General features: G+C 47.5%; 6 protein-coding genes across 6 annotated transcripts; 5 read left to right on the top strand and 1 right to left on the bottom strand.

The window, feature by feature from the left end:
• Positions 1 to 521: 521 nt before the first annotated feature.
• LDX57_007858 (cytochrome P450) lies at positions 522 to 1,850 on the top strand (the record flags this gene model as incomplete). Its single annotated transcript, XM_046089575.1, has 1 exon — positions 522 to 1,850. The coding sequence occupies one exon, from the start codon at positions 522 to 524 to the stop codon at positions 1,848 to 1,850; it is 1,329 nt and encodes a 442-aa protein (XP_045945546.1).
• Positions 1,851 to 2,734: 884 nt separating this feature from the next.
• Positions 2,735 to 4,108, bottom strand: LDX57_007857 (uncharacterized protein; the record flags this gene model as incomplete). Its single annotated transcript, XM_046089574.1, has 1 exon — positions 2,735 to 4,108. One exon carries the CDS (start codon positions 4,106 to 4,108, stop codon positions 2,735 to 2,737), a length of 1,374 nt encoding a protein of 457 aa, XP_045945545.1.
• A 1,009-nt stretch (positions 4,109 to 5,117) lies between these two features.
• LDX57_007856 (threonine aldolase family protein) lies at positions 5,118 to 6,326 on the top strand (the record flags this gene model as incomplete). The annotated part of the gene is made up of 1 exon (XM_046089573.1): positions 5,118 to 6,326. One exon carries the CDS (start codon positions 5,118 to 5,120, stop codon positions 6,324 to 6,326), a length of 1,209 nt encoding a protein of 402 aa, XP_045945544.1.
• A 5,591-nt stretch (positions 6,327 to 11,917) lies between these two features.
• On the top strand, positions 11,918 to 12,949 carry LDX57_007855 (class I SAM-dependent methyltransferase; the record flags this gene model as incomplete). Its single annotated transcript, XM_046089572.1, has 1 exon — positions 11,918 to 12,949. The coding sequence occupies one exon, from the start codon at positions 11,918 to 11,920 to the stop codon at positions 12,947 to 12,949; it is 1,032 nt and encodes a 343-aa protein (XP_045945543.1).
• Positions 12,950 to 15,154: 2,205 nt separating this feature from the next.
• Positions 15,155 to 15,939, top strand: TYS1_2 (Tyrosine--tRNA ligase cytoplasmic; the record flags this gene model as incomplete). Its single annotated transcript, XM_046089571.1, has 3 exons — positions 15,155 to 15,275; positions 15,361 to 15,792; positions 15,851 to 15,939. The coding sequence occupies 3 exons, from the start codon at positions 15,155 to 15,157 to the stop codon at positions 15,937 to 15,939; spliced, it is 642 nt and encodes a 213-aa protein (XP_045945542.1).
• A 263-nt stretch (positions 15,940 to 16,202) lies between these two features.
• On the top strand, positions 16,203 to 16,540 carry TYS1_1 (Tyrosine--tRNA ligase cytoplasmic; the record flags this gene model as incomplete). Its single annotated transcript, XM_046089570.1, has 2 exons — positions 16,203 to 16,322; positions 16,385 to 16,540. The coding sequence occupies 2 exons, from the start codon at positions 16,203 to 16,205 to the stop codon at positions 16,538 to 16,540; spliced, it is 276 nt and encodes a 91-aa protein (XP_045945541.1).
• Between the last annotated feature and the right edge of the window lie 580 nt (positions 16,541 to 17,120).

Below are 17,120 nucleotides of genomic sequence, written 5' to 3'. Positions count from 1 at the left end.
GGGATCATTATCCAGTATGGGTTCCTATTAATTAAAAAATAAATCCCTCACTGTTAGCGGGCTGATAATTACTACGATTTTGGCGCTGTGCGCGGTTGTGCAGCACACGTACGTTTATACTCCCGCAAAACTGAACCTCGGCGAAGCCGTGTTTTCTGTCTTCTTAAATCTTGTAGTCCACCGCGCAAGTCAGAGAAGACCCAACCAACCAGGCAGCTAAGTATCAGTGACCATTTTTTTTGATAATGGAATATCCTCATTTCATCATTTCCAACCTCCTCAGCCGTATTCGGCCGCCACTACAGGCAGCCCTCCTCATCATTGCGGTATATGTTCGTCAGATCTCTCCCATTCTCGTTCATATTGCTATATCGGTAGATTAACATACTGTCTAGGCCATAGTATTATGCGTCTACCGCCTTCTATTTCACCCCTACGCCAGATATCCGGGGCCCTTTCTGGCCAAGATATCAAATTTCTATGCTGCCTACCAGGGCTGGACGGGCAGGATCCACGTCGACATGTGGGAGTGTCATGAAAGTTACGGCAAAGTCGTGCGGTACGCCCCGAATCGAATCTTAATCAATTCCGCGAGGGCCGTTAACGACGTCTACAACCACAATGGATCCTTGCTAAAATCACAAGCATACGATGCATTAGTCCATAAAGCCCCAAATATTCTAACTTTGAGGCATAAGAAGCTGCATAACCGCAGACGGCGCGTGTTGAGCCAAGCCTTAAGCGACGACAGTATCATGGCTTATCAGCCGAGGATCCTCGAGAAAGTGTGGAAGTTTGTCAGAGTACTCTCGGATATACCAGAAAACGATGAGGAAGAAAAATGGTCGGCACCCATTGACGTCGCCCGTTTGTGTGACTATCTCACTTTTGACATCGTAACAAGCATCGTCTTCTCAAGTGACTGCGATATGCTCGGAAAAGAGGAGCATAGAGGAGCCGTGGACGCTATTCTCAATTCCAATGTCCGCATGGCTGTCCTGTTCCAGTACCCTGCCCTCCGATACTGGAAAATTCACAAACAATTTTTCCCAGCAGCAATCGCCGCTCGTTCAGTCCTCATCTCCTTCGTCACTCGACTCCTCCGTGACAGAGCCAAGCATGCGGAACGCAAAGGGCTCACTTTCAACGACTTGTACTCCTTTCTGGCCAAATCGAAAGAACCGGAAACGGATCAGGGCTTTTCTCCAAACGAACTGGCTGCCGAGGCTACAACGCTCATTGTTGCCGGCGCGGACACCACATCAACCGCCATTGCGGGAATATTCTTCTATCTAGCCAAACACCCTGAGTATCAGGAGCGTGCCAGAGTCGAGGTAAAAGAGTGTTTTTCTCGTCCTGAGGAGATTGTTTTGGGGGGCAAGCTAAGCGCCTGCAAGTTCCTTTCAGCATGCATCAACGAGGCGATGCGTCTGTCTCCTCCGGTCGGCTCGTCATTATGGCGAGAATCGCAGTCAAATGGTGTCATGGTGGATAACGTCCCCATACCGCAGGGGTACGACGTTGGGGTAGGTATCTGGAGTGTGCATCACGATGCAAAACATTACTACCAGCCGTTCGCGTATCGGCCAGAGCGATGGTTAGCTCAGAGCCAGCCTGCACGGGATACAATACTCGCCGCATACCTACCCTTCTCGCGCGGCTCTAGGAGCTGCATAGGCAAAAGTATTGCCACCGCGGAACTGATGCTAACACTTGCAGTCGCCCTCTGGAAGCTAGAATGGAGGTTTACACACGATGCTGCACCAGACAAGGATGAGAACTTCGAGGTAAAGGAACATATCACGGGACAGAAAGAGGGGCTCAACCTGCAGGTCCGTGCACTTCATTAGACAAGTGTGCGCACACATCGATCTCTAGGGAATATTCAAAAGACCAATTAGTTTGGAGCCTCTGGGGGGCCTTTCGTGGCCCTGTAATGTAATTAACCAAGATTGGAAGGACAAACCAGACCTTAACCGACCCCGGAGGCCTTAGCGCAGGGGTCAGTTAGTGCTTTTATGTAGGACTTTCAACTAAACCCATTCCCACTTCCTTTTGCGCCCCACTGGAAGTCACGCAATATAACACGGCTTTCAAGCTGAAATCATATCTGTTCAGATATTGTTCGAATACCCCAGCAAACTCTGACAAATTAGCTTTGCAGTCACATGTACTATGGTAGCATAAGGACCGATACACGTATTACCTCGTAGTTGAATACGGTAAAAACAATACTATTAGAGGATTAGAGGGATCAGTATCAAAGTGCTTCGAAATCGCGCCACCCGCCCACATCGCTACTCCAAAACAGAAACTGCCTCCGGATTTCGCTCACCAGCGATTCCGCCTCAATAGAGGTCTTCGGCCGACTCTAAAGATTCGCCCTCTCTTTGCTCAAGGAAGCTACGGAAAAGCTCATGCGATCGCAATTCTTAACAACTAAACATCCTCCAAAAACAAATTATCTCACGCTGGCGGTTCTACCTGAGTACCTCTAATAGACGCTCTTTGTTTACATGTTGTTTATTTTTGTGAGGAATATGTGCAAATTATAAGTGTTTGGCATATGAATAGATTTCTCATGACAATATGATCTCACGACTGAAGGTCGTCATATAATAGACTGAATCTCAGCTAACTCAAACATTGATGATTAAAAATGTGGGCGAATTTGACACACGCACTCATATTAGGTGTTTTACCTAATATTCAGTTGGCGTACTGCGCGGCCTGGCTAGTCAAACCGCTCCTCAACAAAATCTTTCACCTTGCCGCTTCCAGGGACGAGTATCAGATGTTTTATGTCCACATATTCAATCGCCAGGGGTGCTATAAGGCCTGCATCTCTGTTGAGCATCCAACTATGCGATATCTCGGCCAGATGACCTTCCATAGCGTCTCTGATCATTGGAGAGTTATCTGGTGTGGCAATCGCAACTCTAAGCACAAGCACATTCTGTCCGTTGGCACGCCGGACCACACTTTGGAATGGGATATCTGGAGAGAGATGTGTCCCAACTAATGTTTTCAGGACCGGCAAGTCCAGGATTGTCGTGCTTATTTTTAGGGCCACCTTCTCCCGTCCATACAGCCTGAAAGTTCTTCGCTCATAGTCTTCCCAGGCTGCAATATCACCCACGGGGTATCTGATCAATGGCTGAAGCCGTTTGATCAGGTGTGTAACGACAACAGAACCCTTTACTCCCGGTGAAATAATGGGCAAACCTTCTTCGTCGACGATCTCCATGTATACCGCGGGCTCTAACACTTTGTACACAGGCTTGGTGTCATCATCACTGCCAGGCTGCGGTGGGTGTGTTGGAAGGCCGATTGGTCCGCACTCCACGGATCCATACAGGTACGGAGAAATAAGGGCGTTGGGATATGCCCGGTTCCAAAGTGGGCGCACATCTTTGAAGAATTGCTCGCCGGTGAATAAAATAAGACGGACGGTCTTCAAGGTGCGCTGTTGCTCAAGCAGCCATCCTGCTAGCTTACTCGCAGAGTAGATGGTAGTGAGGATTACAGTTGCCTCAAATATGTCGATTGTATCTGCCATCACGTCCTCTGGTTGCTGCCCGCCAATGGGGAGCTGGACGTTGTCGATTGGCAGCTCCATGATCGCAGTGTTGTTGAACATGAAGCTCCCGTACATGCCGCCCATGGGGCTAAGATTGGCAATTCGGTCACCGGGAAGGATCCCGCTAGACACGGAAGCGACAGTGGCTTTAATACTGCAAATGCGCTGAAGCTCTTCACGGGTGTAATAAACGAATTTTGGAGCACCAGTGGAACCGCCAGATCTCATTACCACACCATCTCGGAAGGGCTTCGTCAGGATATTGTCAGCAGAGGCCTTTCCTGCAGCCCAGTATGCTTCAGCATCAGTCAAGGGAAGACTGGAGAAGGGGACATCATGTGGTAGATGAGATAGGAAGGCCTTGTAGAACGGAGATTGTTCGCGGACAAATGGCACAAGATCTGGAGGAACACTTTCAGTCCGCCATAGAATGCCCCTTATCTGCGAACCACGACTTGCAGTTTCCGCTTCCTGGGCGATGTTCGCCGCAATATGCCCACTGGGGACGTCATCCTGGTGGAAAGCCATAACAGCAGAGGAATACAAGTATCACTTCAAAGAGGTTAAAGATGTGTAATGTTGTTCTCCCTAATATTTAACTCCATGCATACTATCTACGTCGGTGGCAGTGCTTATAGCTGGTGTCTCAAACAATGTCCTTCCTTCCGCCGAGGTTTCTAGTTAGTACTTTCCGACCAGCTCGGTTCTAAGCATCGTTAAAATTAGAACACACGGAAACCCCTCAACTACTCAAAAGCTGGATAAAATCTCCATCCGTGTGGCCCCATTCTCTTAACGTTATGATTTGATATTGGCTTACGTATGCTGGGTTCCTAATCAAATACTTTACAGTACAGCGCATGCAAGCCACAGACGCGAGGAACAATCCCTGTTTCTAATATCAAACACCTAGAGGATGGATAGTACAAAAAGACAATCACAGATAACCAAGTATTATGGCACCATTGAGGAGTTAGCCCGGCGGAAATCCGACCATCACCTTCACGATGTAACTGTGATTGACCATCCTTGACAAAAAAGCCCCTCCCGAGTTTGCCGACTTTACGTCCACCCCTGCGGTGTCGTAATTGCTCCCAACCTCGGTCAATATTAAAAGTACGCCTAAAAAATAGGCAGATTAGGCTTTTAGATACTTTTAGACTCGTGATTTACAAAACCTCGCCTTCCATGTTATTGCGATGAAAGGCCAGGCTGGATTGTACTTCTTACGGGGTCTAACCCCGGCAACCTTCCGGCAGGTAGACTACCAGCCTAACGCACTAATAGTCTGTGTGGTATTGAATTGTCTTAGTCTCGTGCAAGAATTCCCATCCCGAGTGCGGTACCATCCTGAATACACGCTATTGCTGGTTACAAGGTCCCAGATAGGTATTTGATATTATTCTAACACTCGTACGAATCCGTCTGAGGGCAAAGGATAGAAAATAAAACAACAGCAACCCCTTTGAGTCGTGAATCTTGGTTCAGTCACTGGGCTCCTGCGACTTTTCCTCCTCAATCCTGAAATCCCAGTACTATGGAGTTCACGCAATTCGACCGTAATATGTCCATGAACCCTCTCCCTCGGTCCAGCATACCAGAAGCCAATAAAGAAGAGGCAATTAATTCTTTCAACGATGAACAATCAATTTCCATTGCCCGTCTTGCTTGGTCAAACAGCGACGAGGCGTCCAACGATTTCCGTTCGGATTATTGCACCAAACCTACTTTCCCCATGCTCCTTGCCATCATTAATACATCCCTTGGCGACGACGTGACTGAGGAAGACGCCACAACCAATTCGTTTCAGGATTACGTGGCTAGATTGCTTGGGCATGAAGCCGCACTTCTGGTTTTATCCGGCACAATGGGTAACCAGGTGTCTCTTCGGACTGCTCTGAGTTCTCCTCCTTACTCCATTCTGGCCGATTATCGAGGTCACATCATCCACCTTGAGGCTGGGGGTGCGTCCACTCTTTGCGGTGCTCTCATCAAGCAGGTCGTTCCAAAGAATGGCCACCACCTCACGCTCGAAGACATAATAGAGAATAGCGTCCTCTCTGAAACTCCCTACGACTGTCCGACCAGAGTGATCAGTCTGGAGATCCCACTCTCAGGCACGATCATGCCCTTGTCAGAGGTGCAGGCTATTTCTCGTTGGGCCCGTGCTCAAAGCCCGCCTATCCATATGCATCTAGATGGAGCCCGTCTCTGGGAAGCAGTTGCCTCAGGAAGTTACAGCTTGCACGAGGTTGGAGAGTGCTTCGACAGCATTCAGCTGTGCTTGACTAAGGGGCTTGGGGCTCCCATCGGGAGCGTTGTCGTTGGGAGTTTAACCTTCATCAAGCGGGCACGGTGGATTCGGAAGTTCCTCGGCGGTGGTCTGCGGGCCGCTGGCGTGATTGCTGCACCAGCGAGAGCTGCAATCGATGATGTCTTCTTTGGTGGGAAGTTGAAGGCAGCTCAGAATAAGGCCAGAAGAGCCTCAGCCCTTTGGGAAAATCTTGGAGGGAAGCTCCAAAGACCAACGGAGACGAATATGGTCTGGCTTGACTTTGAAGCCTCTGGCGTTACACGTGATGACTTCTACCTTTTAATGCGCCAAGAAAATCTGAAGGTCATGGAGCATCCATTCATGAACGGACGGATCGTCTTTCACTACCAGATCAGCGATGAGGCGCTTACCAAACTCTGTAGGGTATTCAAAGCTGTGCTAAATGCTCCTATCTCAAACACAACAGTATAGGGCAATATGGATCCGCCGAACCGCTTACTATAAGCTAAGAAGAGACATTACTTCTTCAGACTGCAACATACATTATTAGCTAGTTGTTGGAGAGCCAACTTGTATCCCAATACCTAGTTAGATTTGAATTTTAGTTACAAAACGAGTACATTCATATTGTTTGGTTTTTCCCAAACTTTCTCGTAGCAGGGTTGCTCTCGGAGTTGTAGGTAAAGATCCCATGATTTTCAGGAGATCTTCTAGCGCGGCTGAACTGCTAGTTTGCTGTCTATGCTTCTGGAAAGCCCCAGCAGTGAAACGTTGAATTTTGCAGGTTGTTCAAGGTGACTCAAAAGCATGAACCCCGTAGCGTTCCGAAGATACCCCCCTGCCCTTGGTACCCTTGCATTCACAGGCCTCGCACCAAAGGGAAGGACCAAGTTCTTGAATAGGCTTTGTTGTAATTAAAGCGAGTGCCCAGAGCAGAAAATGATATGCTTGCATCTGCCTAGCTTGATGTAACATATGGCAGGGGTTGCTTTTTCTGGACTTTGCCGGCCCACAATGTGTTTACAGGCACAATATCGCTCAAGTCTCGCAAGGCGATGCTGTGCAAACCGGATAATCATATGGGTAGACCCTTTTTTTCCCCCTTAGATGAGTGTCCAATCACACTTACTTTCTTTCGCTAAACGCTTGCATACAGGTATGAGTTGGTCACATATGTTATCCCTTTGTCTCCAGCGGCTTCCAAAAGTTGTATTTACCATTCTTACAGGTTTTTCTTGTTCGATTCTATCCTATTGGCCCTCACTTTGAGACTCTCAAACGCGACAGTGGTTTCATAGTATGAATTTGGCATATATGACTTGGTGCGGCGTAAGAGCCAGTCGCGGTATAACAGACGTGGTGCACCTTTTGATCGTACGATAGTGTCGAGTTGCCAAGCATCTCTTTTGCATTACTAAACAGATTTCCCTATTCGATTCTAAGCGCTGGAAATGACAGTGAAAATATTTTAAAGGAAGGCCCGAGAAAGAGAAATAGACGCATAATGAGGTCGATTGACAGAGATAGTCCCATCCTCACCCTACCATAGATCAGTCGTTTTTCTCTTTCAAAGAAACAAGGAGATCCTCCAAAACTACCATACTACGCCGCAATTTCTCTGATTGGTTTCCATTACCACAGCCGTTGGACGCGATTGGATTGTTTATTCTGGGTCCAAATTAGTGGGAGATAGTTAACGCCACGCAACGGAATAGTGTGCATCCATAACCTTAGCTGCATTTCAGTCATGTATGGCTTCCGCCCCAACAAGCAGATTTTCAGCAAGGGCGAGACCTACGTAACAGATATTATCCAAAATTACGGCTACCACACTCTTGAAGTACTTTTGAATCTAACAGTAATTTCTCCACGACCGGGTAAATGTTAGCACCCTCAGTTAGCGTGTCCTTCACCCTAAGTACTTTCTAACTGGCGCGTTGTCCAATATCTTGAGCATCTATTTGCCTCAGCTCCGAAAACTTCACATACCCGCCAATAAGATATATCTTTCGTGTGGATTAAAATACTTTCTACGTCGGTTGACCGTTCGCGAGTGCGGGTAAGCGGATGGGGAGAGGGAGCTGGCAAAGACATCAACACCAATCCCCGGAAACATAGGTTTCCCGCTAGCTATATAGCTCTGATACAGTTCAACCTACTAATAGCTATCTCTGTCATACCTTCCCTCAGTGAGACCTTATTTTGCTTAAGGGATAAGGTAAAACATATCAGACTCCACTGTGTTTGGATCCGGTCGTTGTACATTATGTCGAGTAATCCACTGGTGTCAAGATAAATAAAACGTATGGGTAAACGACAAGGCTAGAATGGCGTGGTATCTATGCTGAAAAGGAACATCTACGCTTACAGCCGGAATTTCCTCCTTTCCCCCTTTGCGCTATTGCGATTGTTGGAGTATTCCCCATAGAGGCGAGTCGGGAATCATAAGGTGACAAATCTATGACTGCCCCTCATACATATACGTAGACCGTAGACTAGGAAACCAAATGGACAACTGCATAATGCAGTGGCCAATCACCCCATGAAATGTATCGTCCGCTCTTGCTGAGCTCTGTGGGCCCATTTTTGGACGAGGCTGGAGACGGGAACATGAACGCTCCTGAGTATCGGTGTGATTAGACGCAATAAACAGAAAAGCAAGGCAGTATACTATAATATCCTACCGAATACGTCCTGATATTTGACGCTAGTGCGTGCTAAATCTGACGGGATGACCATCCCAGGCAAGCAGCCACCGGTACAATGGCACATACGTGGTGGATGTAACAGTGAGTGGAAATCAGAGATGCCCAAACAAGAGACACCGTGATGACGCTGGTAGTGGACGGAACTGGATACCGATAGTAGCGCACGGAAACGGCGGACCAGCCGACCCAGTATGTGTTAGAACATAATAATCATTGAATTTTCAATGTCTGGGAACAGGTTCTCGGTCGGTCCTTTTTCAGCAGGGTTGTGAAGTATCCACGAGATTCAATAAATCCGCTAGATTCCATGGCGGGGGAGTAGATGTATTGCTTATGCATTTCGTCTTGGAGTTACGTGCGAATGTGAGACTCATTATCAGAACATTATCAAAAGATATCTCCAGTCCTGAGCTTACAGGCCACAAACAAACTCCTCCTGATAATATGCTTTGCAAGTGAGGTTGGGCATAAGACGTTGTTTCGGCAAATCCATGAAGCCAGGAGTGAACTAGTTGACTCTTTACTTCGCATCATCTTTTAAACAACTGCAAGACTAGTGCCAGCGCAACTGATGCCCACAAATGCCAACAAACACCATTACGTTGTCCCATCGTTTGCGTAGGGACTGTGTTTTCTTAATTCGCCTCCCCATTTCCAGAGCACAAGCACAGAAGGCAGCCCAATACTTAGTGAAATAATTCCCAGAACGCTGTTGCCCCACCCGTAACCAAGATGATCATATAGATAAGGGGAAAATATGGGGAAAAAGCATCCAAATATCTGGCGAAGCATAGAGATAGCAGCTAATGCACTCGCAGCATACTTTCCATAGGTGTCAATCATATACATATTCACTGCAATGGCACATGTCATAGCAGCACCCATGAAAACGGCGGCACCAACATTGGGAAGGATCCAGTGAGTCCGAAAATCAGCACTCCATCCGTATAGAAATATGCCCGCTGCTTGGGTCAGGGTCGCGGCCGGCATCACTGGCAGGCGAAACTCTGGCAGATGGACGCCACCGTGCGTTGCGTAAAGATGCCTCTGTATGTGATCGACCACACGTGTAGAGACTTCTGCTGCAATGACTGAGCCGACAAAAAGAGATAGGTAATTGAGGGCCGCAATGCTTTGGCTTTCGTGGTAGATGTCGGTCCACAACGTAGGGAAGTTAGTGTACAGTATATATATCACTCCGTACAAGATTGCATTGTAAAGGGCCAACGTCTGAATGATCGGCTGCGTCGCGAGCATTTTCAACGGACGAACAAGGGCATTTGAGTACACCAGCGAACGAGGTTGGTCCATATAGTCATGCTGAGTTTGGTATGTCCTACCAGTCTCTTTGGTCAGACGCTCTTTCTTTCGCCGTAACAGAACAGGTTCATAGGTTTCCCGTAAAGTGAAGACACTGGGAACCAAAATAAGTACATCAAGTAGAGAGGCCGCATAAAAGACCCAACGCCAGGTGGTGTGCTGAGCTATTACACCTCCTAGAACAGGTCCAACAATGGGGCCCATAAGCGGAAAAATGCTGTAAATGGCTACTGCTCTTCCTCTCTGTTCCTTAGAGAAGAGATCAGAAACAACGCCGGTCCCGATCTACCCGTTAGGGTTAGCCTTATATTTGATATTAATCACGCTTTTAAACGACTTACGCCCTGGGACGCACTGCAAAAGAACCCTGCTAAAAACCGCAATACCAGCATAGCTGCTGTGGAATTAACCACACCGCATACTGTATTGAATATGAGGTATAAGAAGTTCCATGAATGAATAGTTACCTTGCGCCCGTGAATTTCAGACAACGGGCAGGCAATGAAGGGGCCAATCGCAAAACCAAGCACAAATATAGACAGTATTAGAGTTTTTTCCGCATCATTATTGACGTGGAGTGTTTCGGCAATTTGGCTGAGCGCTGGAGCAATGATAGTCGAAGAGAGTGTGTTCATCAGCACGAAGGCCGAGATTGATATTGTCACTCTCCATTTCCGCGCACTGTCCCAGTTTCGAGGATTTTCTGTATCATCTATAGAATCCCAAGTAACGAGGATGGCCTCGTTTGCAGTAGGGAGACCAGCTAAGTTTGCGGCATGTTTTCCCATGGCTTGTCTCAAAATCCCCGAGCACGTCTAGAGAGTTTCATGCAATTAAACAGAACGGAATAAGAGAATCTGCGTGTGAAACTATATTCGCCGGGCAAAACAACTGATGGTCGAAAAGCAGGAAAGCACGCGATTTAAGAAAATAATAAAACAGTTGGAAAAGAAACACTGGCTCTCCCTATCTACTGAACCAAAGCAGATGGACCTAGAGAGCTGAACATTATTTCAAACTAATCCAGTCGGTTTGCTCATCCATATCCACAGCCGTTCCGCCGCGGTGACCAGCTGGAAGCTGCATATGCACAGTGACAACGAGCTGCAGCGGCGCGTTACTTGGTAGTTGGCTGTACTCTGTACTTTGTACATACATATTACTAGTGGTGGGGGCTCACCTAGGCGGCCTTACTAGGTGGACGTCCCCTCAGCTGGCGTCATGGATGTAGATCTCAGTATGTCTAGTAATAAGAATCCTGCGGGTCCGTTCGGCCATCGTGCACTGGTTATTGGATGCGTTAGCGCTACTTATGGTTCTACTTAATATTTTTCTATTCCACTCAGAATTGATATTGCATGGCCACCGCCACAAGCGCAGCTAGTGAGTGAAACATAAACACTTAACGGGTAAAGTATACATAGTGGCCGATGTTACATTACGCCGAACATGAAAATACCAAGATCTAGCAGTAGAGGTGACTCGGAAATGGAAGGTGCTAATCATCTTACCAATGGTTCAAATTTGACCCCGCTTTGACAGAGGCTAACCACATGATCTAAAATAGATAGCCCATGTTTATGAAACGGAGCGGCGACGTAGGGTTGCAATTTATTCAATGTGGACTGTAGAACTGAACATAGGATTATAGGTTATCGACCACTAGTTGAAATTAAAGTGGAATTATCTCAAGGGGGTTTGTATTGTTTTCACGTGCTCGCAAGTGCATTCATTTTGTTATACCAGTAATACCTACCCTTAACACCTACCATAGTATTCAATACCGGCAGAGCGTTGCTATAGCCAATACGCTGATAAACGAGACATGCCTATAAGAGGATCGATAGAGCAGATGGGCCATGAGAGATTTTCTGGTGATGTCGGACACGCTGTTCAACATTTTCAAATAACTCCTCTCAAATTTGGCATCTTGTAAAGGGGCGTTTTCATCTTCATCTTTCACCCTCTTTTCACCCTCTTTTCACCCTCTTTTCACCTCTCTTCACTCTCTTTCACCCATTCTGAGAGCATATCATGATTTCAAAAATCATTGACCCAGAGCGTGCAGTCGCCGATATCTTCAATTCAACCATTGCAGCTGCAGCTATTGGTGCTGCCTGGGAAGTAGGTTTACTTGATGAAGTGCGAGAGCAAAATGAGGTCAATGTGAACCAGTTCGCAATACAACACAATCTGGACCATGCCTCTGTGCAAGGCCTAGTTGCCGCGCTCGTCACTGTGGATGTGATTGAGCGTAACGGGGACGCGGTCACATCCGGCCCGCTGCTGGACGAAGCCTATCGGACTAAATCAATGTTCCACTGGCTCGCCCTAGGCTCAGGTGGGCTATTCTCCCGCATGCAGTACATGCTGCACAACGAGAATCGCAAGGGTGTCTTCTACAGCCGAGACTCTACAGCCATTGCATATGCCTGCCGCGATATTAACCGCCACCACTTCGACCCCGTCTTCTGGAGGCTTATGGAGCAGCTGGGTTACAAGTTCCACTCAGTGGTTGACCTAGGCTGTGGCAGTGGTGAGCGGTTAATGCAAATTCTCCGCCGGTACCCTAACACGAGGGGCATTGGCATCGATATCGCCGAACCTGCCCTCAAAGTCGCCACAGTCGAGGCGATAGAACGTGGTCTCGGCGATCGGTTATCTTTCATGAAGGGCGACGCGCGCAATATGGACTACTGTGATGAGTTCGCTCAAGTTGACCTGTTGACGTGCTTTATGATGGGTCATGACTTCTGGCCTCGGGAAAACTGTATTGCTACACTACAGATGTTGCGGAAGGCGTTTCCCAAAGTCCACCGTTTTCTACTGGGAGATACGACTAGGATCCTGTTGGACGGACCTCGGTCCGAGCATGCCGTCACTGAAGCTAACATTCCCGTCTTTACCCTGGGCTTTGAATTTGGTCACGCTCTGATGGGTGTCTATTTGCCCACAATAGAAGAATGGCAAGATGTCTTCGCTGAAAGTGGATGGCGCTGTGTGAGCCGGAACTTGATCAAATCACCATCGCTCTCTGTCATCTTTGAACTAGAGCATGATCACTGACAGAGTTAATGGAGTGGGTTGTAGATGAGCTAAAACTCACTTCCAGTGCCCTATGCTTAGCATGAGTTTGTGGACCTAAGAGAGTGATCTGTAGGCTCGGCAAGCTCCTGCATGTGTGCTCAGTGATTCTTTAAAATTGTTACATGGCTCCTGTAATTATAATGCTTTTCACTATCATCTAGATATTGTGATTCACAAAAAGCTGTATGCTTGAAATTCAAGACTGAAAAAGTCCCTCATATTGTTACGGTTTGCCTTGTTCTTCATGGGCACAGTTTGACCTACATGCGGTGAGTCACTTAATGAGAGGACGATGTTTTTGACTTTTCAACACTGAAGAAGTTGCTTATTAAGTGCTACTTAGCGTTTGGAAATAACCATAAGTCCCAAAACAGATAACAAATATAATTCAAAGGCGAGATGGAAGGGAATGTCACTACTTCTGACTGGGTTCATGATCAGTCACTCACGTAGGACGGTAGGAGTGCCATGTCAAGTTGTATAAAATTATCAGAGACAGAAGACACACGAAGCAATTTTTCGAGATACTAAGTTCCCTAACCATGCACGGAGATTTGAGCTAGAGAGTAAAAGACTTACATGACAATGTACATCTACCCATCTCAGCCGTTTATATTATGCTAAAAATGCGGTTAATATCCATCTATTAGTAATGCTGGGCTTGCGCAATTAATTGAACTCAACTGATGATTACCAGGGAGCATCGTTGGAATTTGTCGACCAAAGTGGGCCAATAGGTCCGACTTTGTTCCTTTGTTTTTTCACACATTCTTATTTAGTTCTCCCAGATAGATTCAGATAGTTAGAGACCTAAGAGACCTTAATTCCTCAATGCAGATCCATGATCCTTTATAGATTGGTGATACTAGCTCATACGCGTATTCAGCTAGCCGACAGAATTCATAGTGTTCTGGCGGTCTGTGGATCGATGGCCGCTGGCCAGACCTGATACATAGATTCCGGAGGGGAGCCGCCCTGTGGTATCCGCCGTTCGTCGGCGTTCTCCGCGGGGCCGGACCCCTCACCCGAGGACCGTATGCCGCAGCCCGCCAGCGCCCGCAAGGGCGATCGAGCGGGGTACACCTGCGTGCGGACCGGATTCCTGGAGGGCTACACAGTGTGGGCAATTGGATGGTCGCAGTGTGCCGCCGGTGCGCCGGGGGCGTTGCTGCGATCGGGCGCTTCGTGCACCCCTTCCAGTTACATACCCTCCGGGGGCTTTGTGGGCTCTTCCCCGGCGGGTAACACCCCGGGGAGGGTCCGTGACAGGTGGTATGCTAAAATATACTTAAGTGGGGCTTTTAATGTGTCTGAGAACGCTGATGTTTGATCATATGTCAGTCGTGGCGTGATGCTATTGGCCTCGAGTGTGGCCAATATGCACATAGGGATTTTTCCCAAGAATAGATCACAGGGACGTGGGTCTGCCAAGACATCGATATGCGTTGGCTGAATATGTAAGTTATGTGATTAATGCAGACGCATATGTGGTCTGCTTCCTCGATTTTCCTTTCCCTCATTCAGGGTGCTGTTATCATTCCTGGCCTAATATCACATGCTGAACTACTGTATATGTTAATATGGCTAGTTAGTTAGTTTATCGGTGCTGACTACTCATATACTGGCGTGTGCCAGAATTCCACACTCACACCAAATGACTCATTACCCCAATTTTTCATAGTGTTCTGGCGGTCTGTTCCGCCGTGACAGGTGGTATGCTAAAATATACTTAAGTGGAGCTTTTAATGTGTCTGAGAACGCTGATGTTTGATCATATGTCAGTCGTGGCGTGATGCTATTGGCCTCGAGTGTGGCCAATATGCACACAGGGATTTTTCCCAAGAATAGATCACAGGGACGTGGGTCTGCCAAGACATCGATATGCGTTGGCCGAATATGGAAGTCATATGATTAATGCAGACGCACATGTGGTCTGCTTCCTCGATTTTCCCTTCCCTCATTCAGGGTGCTATTATCATTTCTGGCCCAATGTCACATGCTGAACTACTGTATAAGTTAATATGGCTAGTTAGTTAGTTTATCGGTGCTGACTACTCATATACTGGCGTGTGCCAGAATTCCACACTCACACCAAATGACTCATTACCCCAATTTACCTACAACACACACACATAATTGTTTGTACGCTCTGAAATTCTCTTACTTCCCAAAAGAAAGATTGCCATGGCGAGCATGGAGCCATCCGAGAGGCTGGCCCTCATTCAAGAAAATCTCGCTGAGGTCTTGAACTTCGAAGTGGTCGAGAAGATCATCGCTGAAGGGAACAACCCGAAAATATATTGGGGTGCGTCATCCATATTCCCTTGAGTTCAATGGCTGTATCGCTGTAGAAAGTATAGGAGAACTGCGCTGACACTCACCATGGTTAGGTACCGCGACGACTGGCCGGCCCCACTGTGCCTATTTCGTCCCAGCCGTCAAGATGGCCCAGCTGCTGGCTGCTGGTTGCGAATTAACAGTTCTCCTGGCCAATATCCACTCGTTCCTTGACAACCTGAAAGCCCCGATTGAGCTGGTGGAGAGGCGAGTTGAATTCTACCGGTACACCATCACGGCCATTCTTCGAGCAGTGGGCGTGTCTACAGAGAAGCTCAAGTTTGTGTTGGGAAGCTCCTATCAGAGAAGTCCTCAGTATATCTTAGATATGTACAGGCTCAGCTCCCTGATATCCGAACATGATGCGAAGCGCGCAGGTGCTGAAATCGTCAAACAAACCAACAATGCTCCCTTAAGTGGCCTACTTTACCCCGTTCTTCAGGTACTGGACGAACAATACTTAGATGTTGACGTTCAGTTCGGAGGTAGACAGTTTTCAAGTTTCGAGACAGGTTCTTGAATCTGAACTAACCAGTTGTGTAGGTCTGGACCAACGTAAGCTGTTCATTGCGGCAAAGGAGTGGCTGCCGAAACTTGGTTATAAACAGGTCTTCCTATCGCAACCCGTCTAAGCCGGATTATATTGACTGACCCTAGCGCGCACATATCATGAACCCGATGGTTCCTGGATTACATGGTGGGAAAATGAGCTCAAGTGACCCTGGTAAGGCAAATACCATGGCCCGTGTGACACATCTTGTGCTGAGGATCAGAAGACAGCAAAATCGATCTCCTTGATTCCCCTGAGGTTGTGAACAAAAAGATTCGCAAAGCTATCGCGATACCCCGAGTTGTGGAGGGGAACGGAATTCTAGCTTTTGTTGAGTATGTTCTGATGCCGGCATCTAGCTTGCGAGGACGTAGAGAATTCCGCGTAGACCGGGAACAAGATGGTCTGGAGCCGCTGGTCTACTCTACGATTGACCAGATGCATGATGATTACCGCAGCGATGTGGTATGGTTTTTAAGTCCTTCTCAGTCCAAAGATTGTAGCAGCAGTTCTGACCGGTTCTATAGTTGACCCCTCAGCTTCTCAAACCAGCTGTCGCTAAGGGATTAAATGCTCTATTGGCCCCAATCCGAGAAGCATACCTGGCTTCTAAAGAATGGCAGGAGATCGCCCTGCAAGCATACCCGCCTTCAACAAAAAAGGAAAAAAGGGTCAAGGACTGAAACCCTCGCTTCAAGGTAGAAGGAGAGTAAAAGTGCAGAATGAAGAGCCTCTGAAATTGGATGCTATAACCATTTCAGAGAATCCCTGAAGCGAAAAGGTAGCCTGGCCATGGCATCGTACTAAGTTAATATAACTTTTCTGGAAGCTTTCCGCAAGCCAGAGATTTGAAACTCACTAATTCATCTAATTCATTTAAAATTATGATCGCGCCTAGGGCTGTACGAGAAGTAAAGAACTATCACCATATCAGCAACGAGCCAAGTCCCTTTCCGAGCATACTGCTGAATTTAAGAATTACTGCTGAAGTGGCGCCAGTGTCCTCAGGTACAGAGTTGGTTGATTTCATTTACCCCGACCCCTCGCAAAGTAAGCGATATGCAGGCTACCACAACTATATATAACCTTGTATGTACATGTAAACCGCACCACTTCCTGAAAACGAACTTAGAGCCTCGTCACGGCCTATTCTGGCCTAATTGCCGTTCTCCGTGTTAGGCTGCCCTTCTGGCGCACGACTCCGAAACCGTTGTGACGCCTCGGCGAAGTCTAGCACAGCCTTGACTGTTCTAGCGCGTGAGA

Source organism: Aspergillus melleus (genome assembly GCF_016097325.1).
Source record: "Aspergillus melleus strain CBS 546.65 chromosome Unknown contig4, whole genome shotgun sequence".
Taxonomy (NCBI): domain Eukaryota; kingdom Fungi; phylum Ascomycota; class Eurotiomycetes; order Eurotiales; family Aspergillaceae; genus Aspergillus; species Aspergillus melleus.
The sequence above is the reverse complement of the archived record's forward strand: the minus strand, read 5'-3'. Positions and strand labels throughout refer to the sequence as shown.